Below are 17,340 nucleotides of genomic sequence, written 5' to 3'. Positions count from 1 at the left end.
AAAGTTCTGTCCCCAGAGGAGTTTTGCACCCTTTCCAGGGGAAGATTTTGAATGACTGTATTCTTTCCCTCTGCATCAATTATGTTCATAGTGAAAACTTTATGTATGCTCTGTGTCTGCAGCTGAACCAGAAATGGCAGGTAAGGGAAATTATATCCCAAACTCTCATTTTAGTGTCTCCTATTCTTACAGTGACTTTGGAACTACACAGTTGTAGTAACAGGTTTATTACAAGACCTTTTTATTGCCATTATCCATCCATTTCAATCACCAGAAAAAGAATATCTTCTGCTAACAATGCTTTGAGGAGAAAAAGTCATGGAGTTGGGCTGTGGGGTTTGGGGATACAGGGACCAACTATAATCTGACTTCTCAATTTCTGCAATATTCCTATGCCCTGTTCTTACTGACCAGTGTGAATATTAAGTTCTTTTGACTGGGGATGATCAATTATATTTTGCCAAATTGCAAATTCAGACCTTGTTCCCCTTGTTCCTAGAACTGAAGGAAATATTTGAAATTACAACAGAGGACTGTGAGAAAGTAAAGGCAACTAAACTGTAGCCTGGGTCAATCTCATCATATGAAATACGTGACTCAACAGTTATTCACCATATATAAGAAACAATTTCCACCAAAACTTGCAAATTACATATTTTCCCTGATATAGGATTCCTTATTGTATTTTCTTCTTCTACTTGATTATTATGAGAGAAAGTACTTTTATTGCCCTATTACGTCTTTCCCTTTTTCTCTGTTCACAAGACCTGTTTGCTATTATATTGTTTATATATTTATTTTGCATACTGCCTATTTGTTTTAAATAAAACCCCACATGACTACTGGCATTTTTTATATTAAAAAATCTCATCCTATAAATAGCATTTGGTGAAATTGATTGCTGATATAAATGCCAAAGACATACAGAGTCTTAAATAATAATACATTGCAAATTATAATGTCCAGCTCCTCAAATCAGCCATTAATAAAGATTTTTTTAAATTTCTTTTTTCCTTTTCTTGCCATTGCAGTTTTCACACTTTGTCATTCTTACAGTATTTGCTACTCAGGGTGAGAACCCCTGAGCAAACACAGCCACCTTTGAAGTTATCCCTGTTTTAGCAGCAAGTTGCTCTACTTGACCTCCTGAGGTTCCTGGTGACCTAAGTTTTGGTCACTCTGTTACTGCATTTTCCATCCTCCTCCTGTTTCATTTTGACTCTTAAATGAAGTTTAGAGATTCAGAAAATCGACTAAAATTGTTTAAACAATTACCAATTAATTATCTAGGGAAGCAATGCAAATATAGAAAATAAAATCTTTGTGGTCCAAAATTGAGAAAGTATTTTTTGTCACTAATGTTGTGCTGCAGTGTCAATGTGCTTGGTTTGATTATGTGCTAATGAATTCATTCTGGAGTAGTGTCAGCTTAAATCTGGGATAATTGAACTGCTACAGAACAAAGTTAGTCCTAGGCTCGAAGAGAGCTCAAGGTCTGTTGAAATCTGATTCCACCTTGGCTCATGAAGTCTTTGAATGTGTTTGAAAGCATGTTCACTTGAAGTTATATAAAAAGTGATAGACTAGATTGGTTAGTAGCTCACAAAAAGCTAGAATTATTTTTTTCAGGTGCATGTTGTTTATAAATGCTAAAAAAGATTCTACAGTGGTTTTCTAACCTGCAGCAATCACATGTACATTTTGTGTTTGCTGTAACTGTGATTAGTAAAGATATGAAGTAGTACACCATGGATGAGTTCTTTAAACTAGTAATATATGCAAAATTTACCTTTTATGTTGCAGTTGCATGTGGCCTGTGCTAATGGATACAAGAATGTTGCATCTCTGATACTGGATCATGGGGCTGATCTCAATGCAGTGGATAGTCAGTACTGGACACCCCTACATTTGGCTGCAAAGTATGGACAGGTAAAGCATGATTTTTCACCTGCTTCTCTTTCCTTTGTGGTAGTTTTCTGTAGCAAGAGCAAATGCTTTCAGGTCTGGGAGACTATTCTTACTTTAATGCAAAAAAACTTCCTCATTCATGTAGTATAAATTAGCATCTGAAATATCAGAGACCATTTGATAATGAAGCTTGTAATGCTATTGAGCCAAAACACCTCAATCTACCACCAGCAACAATTTGTCTGCAGCAAAAACTAGGTTTGCACTGACATTTGAAAGGAAGACAAAATACTTTGATATTTTTTACAGTCTAATATCAATGTTTGTTTAGATTTTTGCTGTGTGTATTTCTGTGAATAAATGTCCAGGATTCATCTAGGAGCTGTGTTCAAAGTTTTCCAGTCTCTGAGTTGTGGAAGAGGGTCCTGAGTTTGGGATTTTGAGGCCAGGCCTAAAAATGACTTGTCCCTCTTAATATTTTTTCAGTTTTCAGTTTTCTTACCTTTTCAGTTCTCCTTCACCCTCACACTCTCCAGACATGTTCAGTGAGTCTTTGTTACAGTTTGACCATTTTAGGAGAGTTCTTTGCAACTCTCCACCCGCCTCAGGGCTCACAAATCACCACTTACCCATAGGTGTCTTCTAAAAACCTCTGTCATAATCTTAGCTCAGACTTCAGAAAATAAATAATACACTTTATAACAAGAAAAAAGTAAAAATGGAGCAAAAGTTATAGTAAAATAGTAAAAGTAGATGTGTTTATTTAGTTAGTTCTGGTGGGTAATAGATTTCTCCTATTGAGATACCTTGTGCCTGCACTTTTATAGAGTGTTAAATATCTGCATATTTCCAAACCAGATAAAGTTATTGGGTTCTTTATCTTTATTCAAAATACATATATGTGGCCTGAAGTGTATTCTCAATAACTTCAGGTAGTGTAAATTTACAGAGAAAAATTTCACACAGAGATATGCTGAACCAAAATGTTGTTAGCAAGTGAGGCATCTGGGGTCTTTTGAATTTACTGTAGATTTAATTTTCTCATCCTGTCTTACCTGTGTTGTTCTGTAATTCTGCTTCAGTTCTACTGCTCTCACTGATCCCTCTGCCTGTGTTCAGACTTCAGTAGGGCAGGAAAGCTCTTGCTCAGAAATAAGGGATAGCAGTGATGCATTCTTGAGCTTCTTATTCTCACATTTTAGGATGGCTTACGAGTTAGGGCTTTGTACTGCAACAATGTGATTATACTACAGCTGGGCATTTCTTCTATTGTAAAGCTAAACCTGATTTAATTGAAGATGACTTGAAAGAAATCACTTGAAAGGGCTGGGAAAGGACTTACCTTTCCTTACATATGTGTAGGATGCATGTGTTTGCAACACTAACTCTGGATGACTTGAAATAGTCTTTTTCTTGTGAAGATAGGTATTTTTCTTTTAGAAACAGGCCTGTACATGTAAAGTTTGTAGTTGAAAGTGACTAAATGAAAAAAATTATCTTCCCTTTTGCAGAATTCTAAGAGCTCAGATTGGTATTTTTGAAATTATTCTTTTTGTTGGCACTTTTGTTGGACTGCATCTCCCTTATATCCCAGATGACAATGGTGTTAATTCTTACTATTTCAGGAGTTTTCAGTGAGGAGTTAGGGACCAGCTGCTCTAGTCTATTTACAACCAGTATGGGCACACACAGACAAAGACCATGAAGGAACACTGTACTGCTTCTTCACTAAAATTAGCTAAATACAGGCCAAATATTTTCCCTTTGTAGCGTTAGTAAATAATAAAGTTTAGAAATATCCTATCAGCATTATATATAATTTGCCAATGTTATTGAGCAGATAAATACAGCTTTTGTGTGATTCTGTTTGTAAGAAACAAGTAAATAATTTCAATTCCTTTATTAAAGGGATTTATTACATATCTTCTACTTCTTTCTGGTAACTACACCATCAGGGTGTTTTGAAAATTTCCTTTCTTATTATGATAATTTTGAAATATCTTTTAGCCTTAGAATGAATTCACATACATACCGTATTTATAACTCCATTTTGAGTAATTAATTATAGACTAATATGAGCATTGTTCCTATTTTTGGTAGAAGTAGTTCGGCAGAAAGGAAATAACCTTAGACAAGACATGAATTGGATAGTCTCTTTTAAATTAAGTATTTTTATGAGGAAATGGTTATTTTTTAGCTGAAAATTTTAATGTTCCCTGAAAAAGCAATTAATATAAATTCTGGACTTGATCCCTTACAGTTTCACACTCTTCTAACACATATTTGTGGCATGTTTTTTTTTAAAGTCACACTTGAAAAACTTGCTACAGTGATAAATATCTTGTACTGGAAGACTGTCATGAAGTCTGTTTTGTTTTAGTTTGATGTCCTTTTAAGTTCTTGGGAGGACTTTTGTCCTTCCAGAAATGTATTTGAACAGCAAAATAACCTTTACTTGTCTTAGGGCTTGTCTAATAGGCAATGATCCTTTAATGAGTGGTCACAGAAATTTCAGAAAGCTGTTGTAAATCATTGTCATTGAATAGGGTTCTAGCACTGGTTCTGCATTGCCTGCAACCAAACCCCATAAAATATTGGAAAAATATTATATTCCAGGAGTCTTAAGGACTGATAGTTTTTCCGGTTTATAAAATAGCTGCAGATGTATTTTTCATGTGGAGAAGCTTCTCACCTTAATAAAATGCTATTAAATTAGTTATACAAATTACAGATTTAGTTTTTGAGCTATTTTATGGTACATACCTTACATATGTATATTTTACATATTATCTTACCAAAAAGAAGTTGTGATATGAAGCAATTGTTACTCTATTTTACAGTAACATCCAGACTAAGTTGAAGCACTTCAGCTCTCTACATATACTGTTCTATATTTTTAAATCCACAAAATGGGAAAAAACCCACACATTTGGCTATTTGCAAGAGCATTGCAATAATGAAAATAGTACTAATTTACATTACCCGGAGGAAAAGAAAAGAAAAAAACAACCCAAAATAAACCACCCAAGGAACTGTGTAACTTTTAAATTTATAGTGAGAAAATTTAATTTGCTTCTGCACAGGAGGAAACTTGTAAAGAATAAAGGCACTGTAAGGTTCTTGTTACAAATCTCAAGTTGTGAATGAAGTGGATTATAAAAATCTTACTGCTCCATCTTGCACAGTAATTTATATGTAAAATTACTGGTGAAAGATACAGCAATTTGAGTGAACTAATCATGTGAAAGACATTGCATCCACACCTTATAATAAATCTGGCTCATAGAGATTACTTGGTAATGCAAATCCATTTTTATTTCAGATGGAGTTCCTCTCAACTAAATTTAGCCAATTAAACTTAAGGGCAAAATCAAAGCTTTTTCTTATCTAATGGGAAGAATCAACTTTAGAAGACAATTCAGAGAATTCTAGGGGATGCATTTAAAATAGGGATGATGGTTCGTTGCTTGTAGGTCTGACCCTCCTTGGTAATAGAAGCCATGGGCAGCTAGCATATGTCAGAGGTGCAATCTGAACATCTTTAAATCCTTCATGAGGGATCCAGATCAAAGTGTGAGGCTAAAGGATGGGGCAGCTGCCCACTGGTGTTCTGGGTCTCCCCAGTTACCATGAAGGGGGCGTGGAGTTGATGCCTTTTATTTAGAAAATGTAAGATTGTACAGAGGGAACCCTGGAGGAGGAGTAGAGTTAGATATTTAAAACAAAACCAATCTGATCACAAGCAAAACATAGCAGAATCCTGTTGTATTGTCTCCATAGAGAGAATAATTAAGAGTTTTAAGTGTCAGTACATATTATCTGATGTTAAAAAAAAATATTATCTACGTTTTTCTTTACAAATATTTGTAAAGAAAACCACTTTCGTGGATAAATTTAACATGTAAAAACCTTACTGGTCTGACTACTAAAACAGAGCATGGGTGAATGACAAATGAATTGTCCTGTAAGTGACAGAATGTGTAGATCCAGAGTAGAATATTTTTCTTGCATAGGAGTACAGGATATTGCTGGTGAGTTTGAGGACTGTGTACAGGATATGGCTGCTGAGTACAGAATAGGGCAGCTGAGGCCACTGCCTGAAGGTCAGTCTCTGTAAGACAAGAATCTGCTTTACAGAAACAGATTAGGTTATTAATGAGTGTAATAGACTGTTAATTGAAACACTATTAGTCTACAAGCATTAAAAAATAGAACTATTTTTAAACAATGTTATTCTGAGTTCTTAGAAATGATGGTTCCTGCTGTCATTTCCTCCTCCCATATAAGCATTAAGGGTAAAGGCAATTTTGTATTTTTAATGCATTAATGTCCATTTCTAGTTCCTAGAAATGACAGTTCCTGCTTTAATTTTCTCCCTCCCTCCTATATAAGCATTAAGGGTAAAGGCAATTTGAATTTTTAATGCATAGTAACATAATAACAGAAAATTTATATTAATTAGGTGTTAAGATCAGAGTTACTTACTTTAATAATTTTATTCTAAAAAAATTATGGAAAATAATAACCTCTACAATACACATCCAAATCTGCGCCTGCAGCACACAAAAACCTCTTCAAAATAAGATTATTAAGGCAACAAAGCTAGCCTCAAGAAATTAGAATATCTCAGGGTTGCCTATGTAAATTTACCAGGGTCTTTTTGACACAGACGTGTTTGACCCTGTTTCTGATGGCAGCTGGAGCCCTTTGTGTCCCCGTCATGCAGCAGGGGCAGTGCTGGTGTGTTTGTGGTTGCTGTCTGTGCACACCAGCGCAGGGCACACGTCCTTGGCCCTTGGGTGCCCCCCTGCCCCTGCTGGCACTGGTGCCAGCTGCAGAAGGGTGACTTGTGTTCCTCAGGCTGGCCCCTTAATTTGAATTTACTTTGTGGAAGCTAGTAATCTGGCATTGGTAGTGCTGCTCCTGCTGGACATCTTCCAGCTGCTGTGATCAGGAGAGCGCACACTCGCCCTCCCCATGGTGGGAATAGGCTGCAGCTCTGACATTTGCCTTGGGTACTTTGGCACAATTCCCAGGCACAAGCTGTTTCTTTGCTGTTTATCACAGAAATGTCACCTTTCAAACAGCTATCGGAGACATGCAGGTCAGAGCTGACTCTGCAGTAGCTTAAGCACTACCTCTCCCAATATTTCATCCTTGGGGGATGATGCCTATGTCTAAACTGTTAAATCACTAAATAAAAGAGGACTAGGGATTAGGCCAGGCAACAGCCTGGCCCACATTCACATTGTTTAAAGCTAGTTTTCTCTATAGGAGATTAGTCATGTTTGTAGAGAGCTGGTTGGAGTGGTCCAAAGGAGAGTCAGGGGGAGAGCTAACAGTTAAGCAGTGTGGATTATAAGGGATACTTAAGCTTGCTCCTTTGCACTCTCCTGCTTAGTAAAACAGATTTATCCTCTGGCTTTCAGGTTTAAAGGGTTTCATGATGTCAAAAAAAAACCTGATAAGACATTTGTTCAACTGCTGACTGAATCTCTGCAAGAGTAACTCCTGTACTAGCAAGGATTTCTTCCAATATAAACTGGGAATATTCCACATAAATAACCCCAACTAATAGATGTCATCAGGCCTACCTCATGTTTCTTAACAAATTGTATACATCCTGTGTCATTTTCAAATGTGTGAAATTGTCATTCTGTAAGTGTGTTCTCCCTTACACACATTTGGTTGACCTGAATCATACCCCTCTGATTACTTAGTTCATCAAAACACAACATTTATTTCAGATTATAAAAGGACTCTGCTCCTTGCTTAAATTCAGATTATATACCCTCTTACATCGGGAACTAATTTGCTCATCATTACCAAAACAAATTAGTAATTTTACTCAACTATGACCTGTAGATTCTTTTTTTTTTCTTGAAGTGCATCTTGCACTTGAAACAACAACAACAAAAAATCCACAACTGTTGCTAGAATTTACTTCAGTATAGATGAATACATGAACCCATTGTGGGAAATGTTACTTAATCCCATGAAATTTGGCCATTGCTACAGGAGTTCCTTTCAATGCAGTTTCTGAGCTTCTGCAACCACAAATGCTTTCAGTGAGAAGAGCCTAAAGAAGGAGGTGCTTATTTAGTGTTTCAAAAATAATAGATTATTATTTTTGTCACACAGGTAGTAACTATTTTCCCTACCAAGTAGTTGGAGTCTTTAATTTATGGTCAGAAAATCCTCTAGAGCATGTTTTATCCAGATATGTCTCACTCTCTTTTCTTTAGTCTTTTTGTTCATATTTGGCATATCTGATTGTACTCAGGTAGAAAAGCTGTATTTCCCTTCAGATCAAATTACACTCAGTTTCCTCAAACAGAGAGCTCACTTTGGGATTTCTGCTCATGATATCTTTTTTTCACTCTCAATATATTCACAAGATTTCTATAGACGATTCAAATGCTAATTGTGGGCAGAGAATATAAGGAATCCTAGATTCACACAATACCAAATGATAAGAAAAGAGTTTGAATTTCATATACAGACTAGGAAAAATCTCAATTTACAAAATTCTCAGTGTTTACATGTGTGATTTTAAAGCTGAGGTGTGCACAGTCTGCACTATATACTTGGTTATTGCAGGATCTCTCCGATCAATATAAATTTCATTTTCCTTAAAATACCATTTATAGTGACCTTCATATATGAGAGGCAAGTGTGAAAAAAGATGTCTTACAAGGCTTTTCAGGCACAAACTTTGGGAAATGGATTTCTGATCTCTGTAATGTAAATATATAACTTGTAGGACCATAACTTACAAGCATCATTAATCACAAGATCACATAATATTTTCCCTGATTTATTTTATTTTTCCTTGTCTAAATTCATGATGTATTGAAAAATAGAAATGTAGGTTATCAGTCTTCAAGTAAAGACTGATGCAGTTTTTACATCAGCTGTAGAAAACCATTTACATGACCTTTGTCACTTGCTTTAACAGCTGAAAACAGCATTAGGCTTCCCTTTTTTTTGCTGGAACTGTTCCAGAGGTTCAAGAGGCATCTTCTTTTAGCATATAGGTTAAACTTGCTGACTGCAGAAAGGTGGTGGTGGCGCTTGGGGAGCCTGGGTTCCATTCCAGGCTCTGTGCCTGAACAGCCGCAGTATTTACGGTTCATTCCTCCCTGACATAGCCTGATTTGTCCCATTGCATCCAGTCTGTTCCATTCTTGTCCTTATTCTATTGCCTTATTGTCCGATTCATTTGCCTGGCTTTGTGTCCTTTCCTTACAAGTTTTATCTGAATCCTGATTCCTTGCACAGTCAGCTTCTGCCCCTCCTCCATTCCCTGGTTCTCATCCAAGCTTTCATTTTTTTTCTACTTTGACTTCTTGCCAATCTTCCTGCCCTTCTGTCCCACTTGCTTGCAGTCCCAATCTCCCTTGTTCAATCTCAGTGGTTTTTTCCTCACATGTCACTTTCTTCTTTCATTTTTCTGATTAGTCTGTCTCTACCTACATCCTGGCTCCTTGCCACATTTCTCTTCTTCCCATTCACTTCATTTATTTCACGCTGTTAGTTCCAGATTCCCGCTTTTTATCTATGCCTTCTTCCATTCCACACGCTCCCCCTCAATGCCTTCTACCCTGCTGCTAGTCTTATTCCCACAACCTACTTTTCCTGATCTGTTCCACTTTGCTGACCACAGTTGGTTATGGTCCCCTTTTCTCTGCACTCAAATAGAAAACAAAAAAATCTTCCTAATCTATACTGTATTAAGAATAGAGATCTGTAATGAGTTTCAGACTTAATTTCCTGTGTTTAGAACAGTATTGTGGATCAGATTTCCAATTGCAGAGGAAATTCTATTTAGCCTCTGAACACGATTGCTCTTTTTTAGGGCTTCACCTATGAAATTTTGTCTGTAAGGAGCACAATCATCTAAGGCATACTATTATGTAATGAAGAACAAATACATAATCTTAGAAGCTCAGTTCACAGGAACTCCAATGGCTTAATCGGTATCTTACTCTCTAATGTAAGAGTCTCTGTCTTTGAATTTGTTTCACTCCCCAGGAGTAAGGCTCCTAACCTACATTTTTCTTTTTTATGTCCTTGATGCTTGGTAAAGGGCCTGTTATCACGCCATTAATTAGTTGAATAGTCTCCAGTATTATTTTAAGGAGTTATATTGTTGCATGACTTATCTGATCTTATTTATTCAATCTATGGAATATATGGTTAGCATTAAACTACAGCACTTCTGTCACAGAAACTTAGTAATTATAATAATAGCAGTACTAATAAAAATAGAAACTACTTCTCTGATTTTTTATTCTTTTTATTGCAAATCTTTTGAACAACCAACTGTATATTTAAATAGACCAGCTGTTACTGGTTCTGTTAACATGTAGACCTAAAGTGGACTGTGCTAGCAAAAGGGAGCTCCCTGGTTTATCCATTATAATTAAAAAAATGTCTTACAAGCATTAGGTAGCTGATTTTTTCAAAGTTTTGTAACCTGGATAAGTTTAGATGATTTTCCAAGCAGGCAACAACAAAAAAATATTCTCAGCCTATGGAATTCATCTTCTACCTAATGAAAGTCTTCAAATCATCCAAACACAGGAGCTCACAAGGATAAGTAAAATATTTTTCCACACCCGGCCACCAGAAGTGCTTAATTTTTAGTTACTTTATTTTTCTGTCTATTAAAAAAACAAAACAAAACAAAAATTACCACTGAAAAAACCTGAAACTGGAAATTCATAAGCATTCACAGGTAGCAGTCCTAGTAACATCCTAACAAAAATCACACAGTTGGACATGCACTTTTAAACCCAGTAAGTTAAATTTTACTCATATGAGCAATAGAAAACTGGACCTTATGAGTGCAGAGATAGATCATCTTGCTCAGTGGTGAAGACTGCAGAGTGTGATGGTGTAGCCAGTGATATTTCTTGTGTTCTGTCTAGAGGTTTTGCTGTGTTTCATGGACATACACCTTAGATATGTTTGGTGATTTTACTGTATTTTACACAATAGTATGAGGTTGATGGCCAAAAAAAGTACTGGTTTTGATTTACGATTGTTGTTCCACTGTTTCTTATTGTACATCTTTGCCTCACTGTGGATGAGCACATGGGGAGGACCATATCCAGTGATAAACTGAGAAGGGTCAAGAATAGACCAAAATTGCCAAAAAAAGGTGGTGAGGGCTTAGCCTGAGAGAACAGAGGAATGGATATGAAGAACTGCCTGGGGAATAAAAAATGGAGAAGTTAGGAACCAAAAGGTTGGTGGTGAACCAGGTCCCTTAGAGATTACAGAATATTTCCAATGTTGAAAGAGAGGAGTGGAGAAGTGGAGAGAAATTTTGGTGATGATAGGGAAGAAAATGAAAGACTGAAGGAATGTACTGTTGGGGGTTCATGCAAATTGGATAATGCATATTCATTGCTGTGCAAAACAGCACATGAGGACATTTGCATAAAACCTCCAGCTTTTTGAATTTAGGATTTAAGCAGGTATCCCTCTGATGATAAAGAAAAGAGAATAAATGATCTGAGTTAGTGGCTCTGGGACTGGGACTTGGATAATAAGAACTAAAAAAGCTCAGGCAGAGCCAGCAGTTTATCAGTTGAAGGTGCTCATACACATCTCATGTCCTGTACATGGCTTCAGAGGAAAAATATCTGACCAGACAAGGAACAAAGGAAGACACTTTTCAGGAATACTTGTTCTGCTCTAAAGTTAATTAATTACCAGTAAAAAATAACACAGTTTGAGAGCAGTTTGGAGATGCCTTGGCAGCCTCAAGTGCATGGGGAGATTCTTGAAAAATCTCTGTTACTCCTTCATGCCCTATATTTCCTACTCTGTCACTGCAGTTACTTATCTGTGGCAAGAAGCCTTGCAGTCTTGCCAACAATTGTGCTCCTGAGCCTTTGTTTTATGAAACTCAGCATTGTTTTGTTGTTGTTGTTTTTTTTTTTTTTTTTTTTTTTGCTGGCATTTAATGCGTGGTAAAACTTAGTCTCTTTTTCAGTACAGGACAATTATAGTAGAAGGCTTTATAATGTGTATTGCAGTAAATTTATTTATGCCACCTTATGTCACAGAAGAGATAAGATTGGAAGGGACCACAGTGGGTCCAACCCCCCTGCTCAAGCACAGGGCACAGGATTATGTCCAGACAGTTCTTGAATATCTCCAGTAAGGGAGATTCCACAACCTCTGTGGGTGATTGCATCCAGTACATGGTCACCTGCATTTAAAGAAGTTATTCCTCATGTTCAGGTGAAACTTCTTTTGAATAATTTTCTGCCCATTTCCTCTTGTCCTGTTGCTGAGAGCCATAGAGCCTGGCTCCATTCTCTTGACACCTTCCCTTCAGATGCTGACAGAGTTTGATGTGGTCCCCTCCCAGTCATCCCATCTTCAGACTGAACAGGCCCAATTCCCTCAATCCATCTGTGCAGGGGAGATGCCTCAGTACCCTACTGACCTGTCACTAGGCACCACTGAAAAGAGCTTGTCTCTGTCATCTTTATATCCTCCCTTCAGGTATTTACCCACACAGATGAGATTCCCCTTAACCTTTGTTTCTCCGGGTTGAATAATTCCAGCTCTCCTGGTTTTTCCTCATATGTGAGGTGCTCCAGTCTCTTAATTATCTTAGTGCCCTTTTGCTAGACTCTTCCATGTCTCTTTTGTATTGAGAAGTTCAGAAATGGGCACAGCACTGCAGGTGTGACCTCAGCTGTGCTGAGTAGTGAGGAAGGTTCACCATAAGTCAAGTATGGGCAACACTTTTCCTCGTTGCTATTCAGGGAACCATTTGCTTTCTGCCTAGCCAAAGCACATTGCTCACTCTTGTGCAGCAAGGTATTTACCAGTACCCCTGGTCCTTTTCTGCAAAGCTCCTTTCCAGTTGGGGAGCCCTCAGCATGTGCTGGTGCCTGGGGTTGTTCTTTTGCACTTGGCGATGTTGAGCTTTGTGAGGTTCTTGTCTGCCCATTTCTCTGGCATGTTGAGATCCCTCAGGATGGCAGCACAACCTTCTCGCATATCAGCCACTCCTCACATTTGATGCTAACAGAGAACTTTGCCCCATCAACCAGATCTTTAATGGGGATGTGAAACAGGCCCCATTACTGCTCCCCAGGGTACAGCGCTGGTTATTGGCCTCCACTGAGTCTGCTGGCCACTCATCAGCAGCCTCTGGGCCCAGCCATTGGGCCATTTTTCAGTCCATCACCTGTTTCTCTTCAGCAAGCATCACACCAGAACAGCTTGTGAATTGATGTTCACAATCACGCTTCACCAATATTTTCAAGGCTTCCTCATTAGTATAAGGTGCAGCCCAGAAGTAGTACAGAAATAGGTATCTTACAACGTATTAGTGATGGCCAAAGTCACAGCCCAATGTGCAGTGGGAACTGAGGCCAGAATGGTGCATGAATGGGAATACATAAATCGTGGAGAATCTCTGAAATCCTTTGAAAATGAGGGCAAGGGTCTTCTGGCTTGGCGAGAAAAGAGCTAGGGGAATCTAAAAGGTGGGACTTTGAGATTAAAGTGTGAGACAGGAAAATATTCTTTGCAGTAGCATTCTCAACAGTCAGAGGATAAGATATCCAGTAAGAAATGTCATAGAAAGACACATATATTGCAGTTTGAGCAGAATACCAGGAAAAGAGAGACAGTTATGCTTTATGAATACAGAAATTAATTAATTTTGTATTTTTGGAAGGAGGATATTCAGAGATAAGATCTGAAAGGAGAAAATTAAGGTCTAATATGTTTCCTGGTGCTCTTACTAAAGGTACTGAATAAATAGTTATGGCTATAAAAGGATAAGCAAGACAAATGATATTTTATAAGCACATATTTTTAATAACTGCCATTACTGTGGCATTTTATGTATAGTAAGTCATGACACTTTTTTTTTTTTTGATTTACATGAATTTGCAAGACTACACTGGAAATAAAGGAATATACATATACGTATATATATATATATACATGCACATTAATTTTATTTATAGGTTCTACAATAATTCATTAGGTATTATGTTATTTCTTGACCTAATCGTATGTATTTTATTTGTAACTCTGCAACTGAAATACTTCTGCTTAATGGTAATTTGCTGTAATTATTCTACAAATATTTCTTCTGTTAGACACAGTTCTGAAGATATGTATTTTTACATTACAACCTAAATTGTATTTTAACATACTCCTTCTTAAGCATTAATGAATGAGTTAAATCCCAGCACAGGAGAGTTGTGTATCCAAAAGCAGGTTATTGAAATTGTCGGTGACCCAAATACCTTAGTCCTGGTGACATGCATCAAGGAATCCCAGCTGGAAATATTTCATTGGCAGCAGGAAGCACTGATATTGGAGCATGGTATTTCTTGTGAAATAAATCCAAACCTTTGGTAACCCTAAAAGCTGTTTGTTGTTACTATACTGAAAATGCATTCAAAGCCTTCTTCCTCTAATACAAGTGCTACCACTTTTCAGAATTATTCAATAGCTCCATAACTAAGCATGTTCCTTTTTTTCCTTATAAAGAAAGACATATACATGTGTATATTTTCACATGACTTGCAATTTCTCAGTGAAAGCAGGGCTAATTGGATTTGGAAATAAACCTGTTATGGCTTCCCCACTTCTTGGAATTTGCTGAATTTTCTGCTGTTGCTGCAAGAAAAGAAAACCAGCATTAGAAATCTGAAGAGAACATAATCTTTTTATTTTATAGAAATTTGCAACAGTATTTTCCTGGTTTTCTATGATTTGAAGCTTGGGGTTTCCTTTGCATTTAATGGATTCCTCATTATCATGGTGTTTTCTAGTAATTTTCCTCCTGTGTACTGAATCCAAACTGATTTTTTTATTGCAATGATTTCTTTCCTATTTATTTATTTATTGCTTGTGTTTATGCCAGGTTTCGCTTAACTGACTTCCAGGTCAGGTCTCATTTATCTCTAGATGTCTTGTTCTTCTCTGAAGAATCCTTTCTTTCCTTCACAGCATTTTTCCCCCTGTGCTCATCCTCATCTCTCCTGTCGGTTGCACTTGCATTATACATTCTATTTTCTTTAACATATATTCAAAAATACATATAGTTCTATGATTTAGTTGGGCTGTAAATTCATATTCTAAAAGTATTTTTTGTTCCTTATGCAGCCTTTCACTTATTTCTGACCAGTTTGTCAGGATAGACATTGCTACAGCCTTTGATGGGAAAGCCTCTCTAGAGACTTAGGTGCAGCCATAGAACAACTCACTAAAAACAGCTCCTTGCAGGAGTTGAAAAATATGTTTTAAACCTTTTCATTATATGGTACTCTACCCTCCCCTACTGTGCTATAATTTTTACCTTTACTAATAGATTTGATGATTTTGGAAACATGAGATAAATGTGCCAATGTTTACTACTGACTGAGAATAGATTTACTTCTATGATGGTGGCTGTGAGTCAGACCCCTTTGACAGTGCTGGCACACAATTGTTGGATTAGTTAGACACAAAGAAATATTTGTGAGCTAAGTCTTAACAGTTGGTGATGGGTGGTAGCTTTTTTCCTTTGTGAATTTGTTTACACGTGTGTGTGAAAGGTGATTTGGGGGTGGAGTTTTGCCAAGGATATCCGGAAATGGTAGGTGAATTGAATTTTACTCTGCCACTTGTGATTTATAGAAATGTTCTTAGTAGCTGAAGAAGGTGGGCTTGAGAAGGTGGGTGGGGGTGGTTTATCATATGCTTTCAGATAGTGCAAGAAGGAAGGAATAAACTGAGTGACAGGCACCTCTCCTACTTCTCCCATTTCAAACACCTCTGGTTTTGCCCATTTTAGACCAATCTTGTGAGGCTGCTTTTGATGCACCAGGCAAACCCCAATCTTCTCAACTGCAATAATGAAAAGCCTTCAGGTAGGTGAAAATCCATGTACATAGTGTATGTATTAGCTATTGTGACAGATTTTCTTTCCTTCGTGTTTTCTTAGCTATTGTTTATTTAGCGTGTAGAGTTATATACACCTACACATGCGTACATTCTTAAACACATTGCTGAAAACTTCTGGTCATGGTAACACAGGATATCATATCAAATGACAGCATGTCCTTCCACTTGTTTCATTCCCTGTTTAGCTATGTTTCCCTCTTGAGAGTTCTTCTGGGCCTTGGTGGTAGCTGCATTTACACATTTTGGTGACTTCTCACTGAGGTCCTTTCTGAACTGCTTATAGTACATGACCTCTTGAGTTGGGATTTCTATAGCTATTGTCTGAAAACAAATTTGACACCTAGTTTTGAAGTGTAGCTGCCATTGCTTACTGTGGATGACACCTACTTAAACCACAGAGCAACAGGGAGCTGAAGCACTGGCTGTAAAGGTAATAGAATTGTAGACTCTGTTAGGTTGGAAAGGACTTCAGATCAACTGGTCTAACACAGAGATCAAAGCAGAGCTGATGTCAGTAATGCTAGTAGCAGTGTGGAAAAGAAGAAACACATGGCTGTTCTACATTCTGTGCCTAGGATAAAATGAAGATGTAACTCAGTAATGTAAATAATAGAAACTTCCTGTCAGGTTATGGGTGAAACTTCCCTTGCATAATAAAGCAAAATATGCTATGCTTCAAGTGCTGTACTGTCTACAAACACAGGGAACTTCATGATACTAACCTTAGCAGTGTTGTTTGTGGTTAGATAGAGATTTCATTTGTAAAAAAGGCTGTGAACTAAACTCAGATAATCTGAGTTATAATAACAACTGCATTGTTATGCAGTTAGCTAACCATATTTAGTATATATTTAATACAGTTGAGTTAACTGTCTTCCTGGTCTGCAAGCAGAACTGTTTTCAGTACTTCTGTATGTATAAACCATATAAATCTAGTTTGTAGAAATTTAAAACATTTTACAGGGATTTAAGTGCATGTTTTCACAGGAATGAAGTTGAAAAGAGTTGTATTGTTTTTTTCTGAAGTCCTGTAAATTATTGAATTTTTCAGTTTGCTACACAGCAAGAATAGTTTTGAGGTTTTGCATATGACAGCTCAAGTCTGTACTGAATTTACTTTGCCTTTGTTTTCCCAGTAATTTCAAGTATTATTTTATGGTTGATATCTGAGCAATTCCTTTCGGATTTTCTAGCCACATGTTTAGTCTTAATCTAATGTAAAGATTTTAATTCAAAGGAGCCTTTCTGCACCATTTTCTTGCCTGATATCTTGTTGTTCCAATGTCTTAGATGTTGCAGCTTCTGATTTTATTGAGGAAATGCTTCTGAAGGCTGAAATTGTTTGGGAGGAAAAAATGAAGGACCCTTTAGCTGCTTCTACTTTATCTCAAGAAGAGCCATATGAAGAGATCATCCATGATTTGCCCACAATTTCCAATAAACTGTAAGTATGTGATGGTGGTGTTACAAAGCAATTCCCTGCAGTCAGGTTAT

The 17,340-nt window shown here is 37.1% G+C and overlaps 1 protein-coding gene across 8 annotated transcripts in view; it reads left to right on the top strand.

Moving 5' to 3' along the window:
• Positions 1-17,340, top strand: part of MYO16 (myosin XVI) — a 359,429-nt gene that overhangs the window by 159,980 nt on the left and 182,109 nt on the right. For all 8 annotated transcript variants that reach the window (XM_014267408.3, XM_074535973.1, XM_074535972.1 and 5 more), the window contains 3 exons: positions 1,804-1,929; positions 15,737-15,812; positions 17,137-17,290. In XM_014267408.3, coding sequence (XP_014122883.2) covers positions 1,804-1,929; positions 15,737-15,812; positions 17,137-17,290 — 356 coding nt within the window. The remainder of the gene's footprint in view (positions 1-1,803; positions 1,930-15,736; positions 15,813-17,136; positions 17,291-17,340) is intronic.

Source organism: Zonotrichia albicollis, chromosome 2, assembly GCF_047830755.1.
Source record: "Zonotrichia albicollis isolate bZonAlb1 chromosome 2, bZonAlb1.hap1, whole genome shotgun sequence".
In the NCBI taxonomy this organism is placed as follows: Eukaryota; Metazoa; Chordata; class Aves; order Passeriformes; family Passerellidae; genus Zonotrichia; species Zonotrichia albicollis.
The sequence above is the reverse complement of the archived record's forward strand: the minus strand, read 5'-3'. Positions and strand labels throughout refer to the sequence as shown.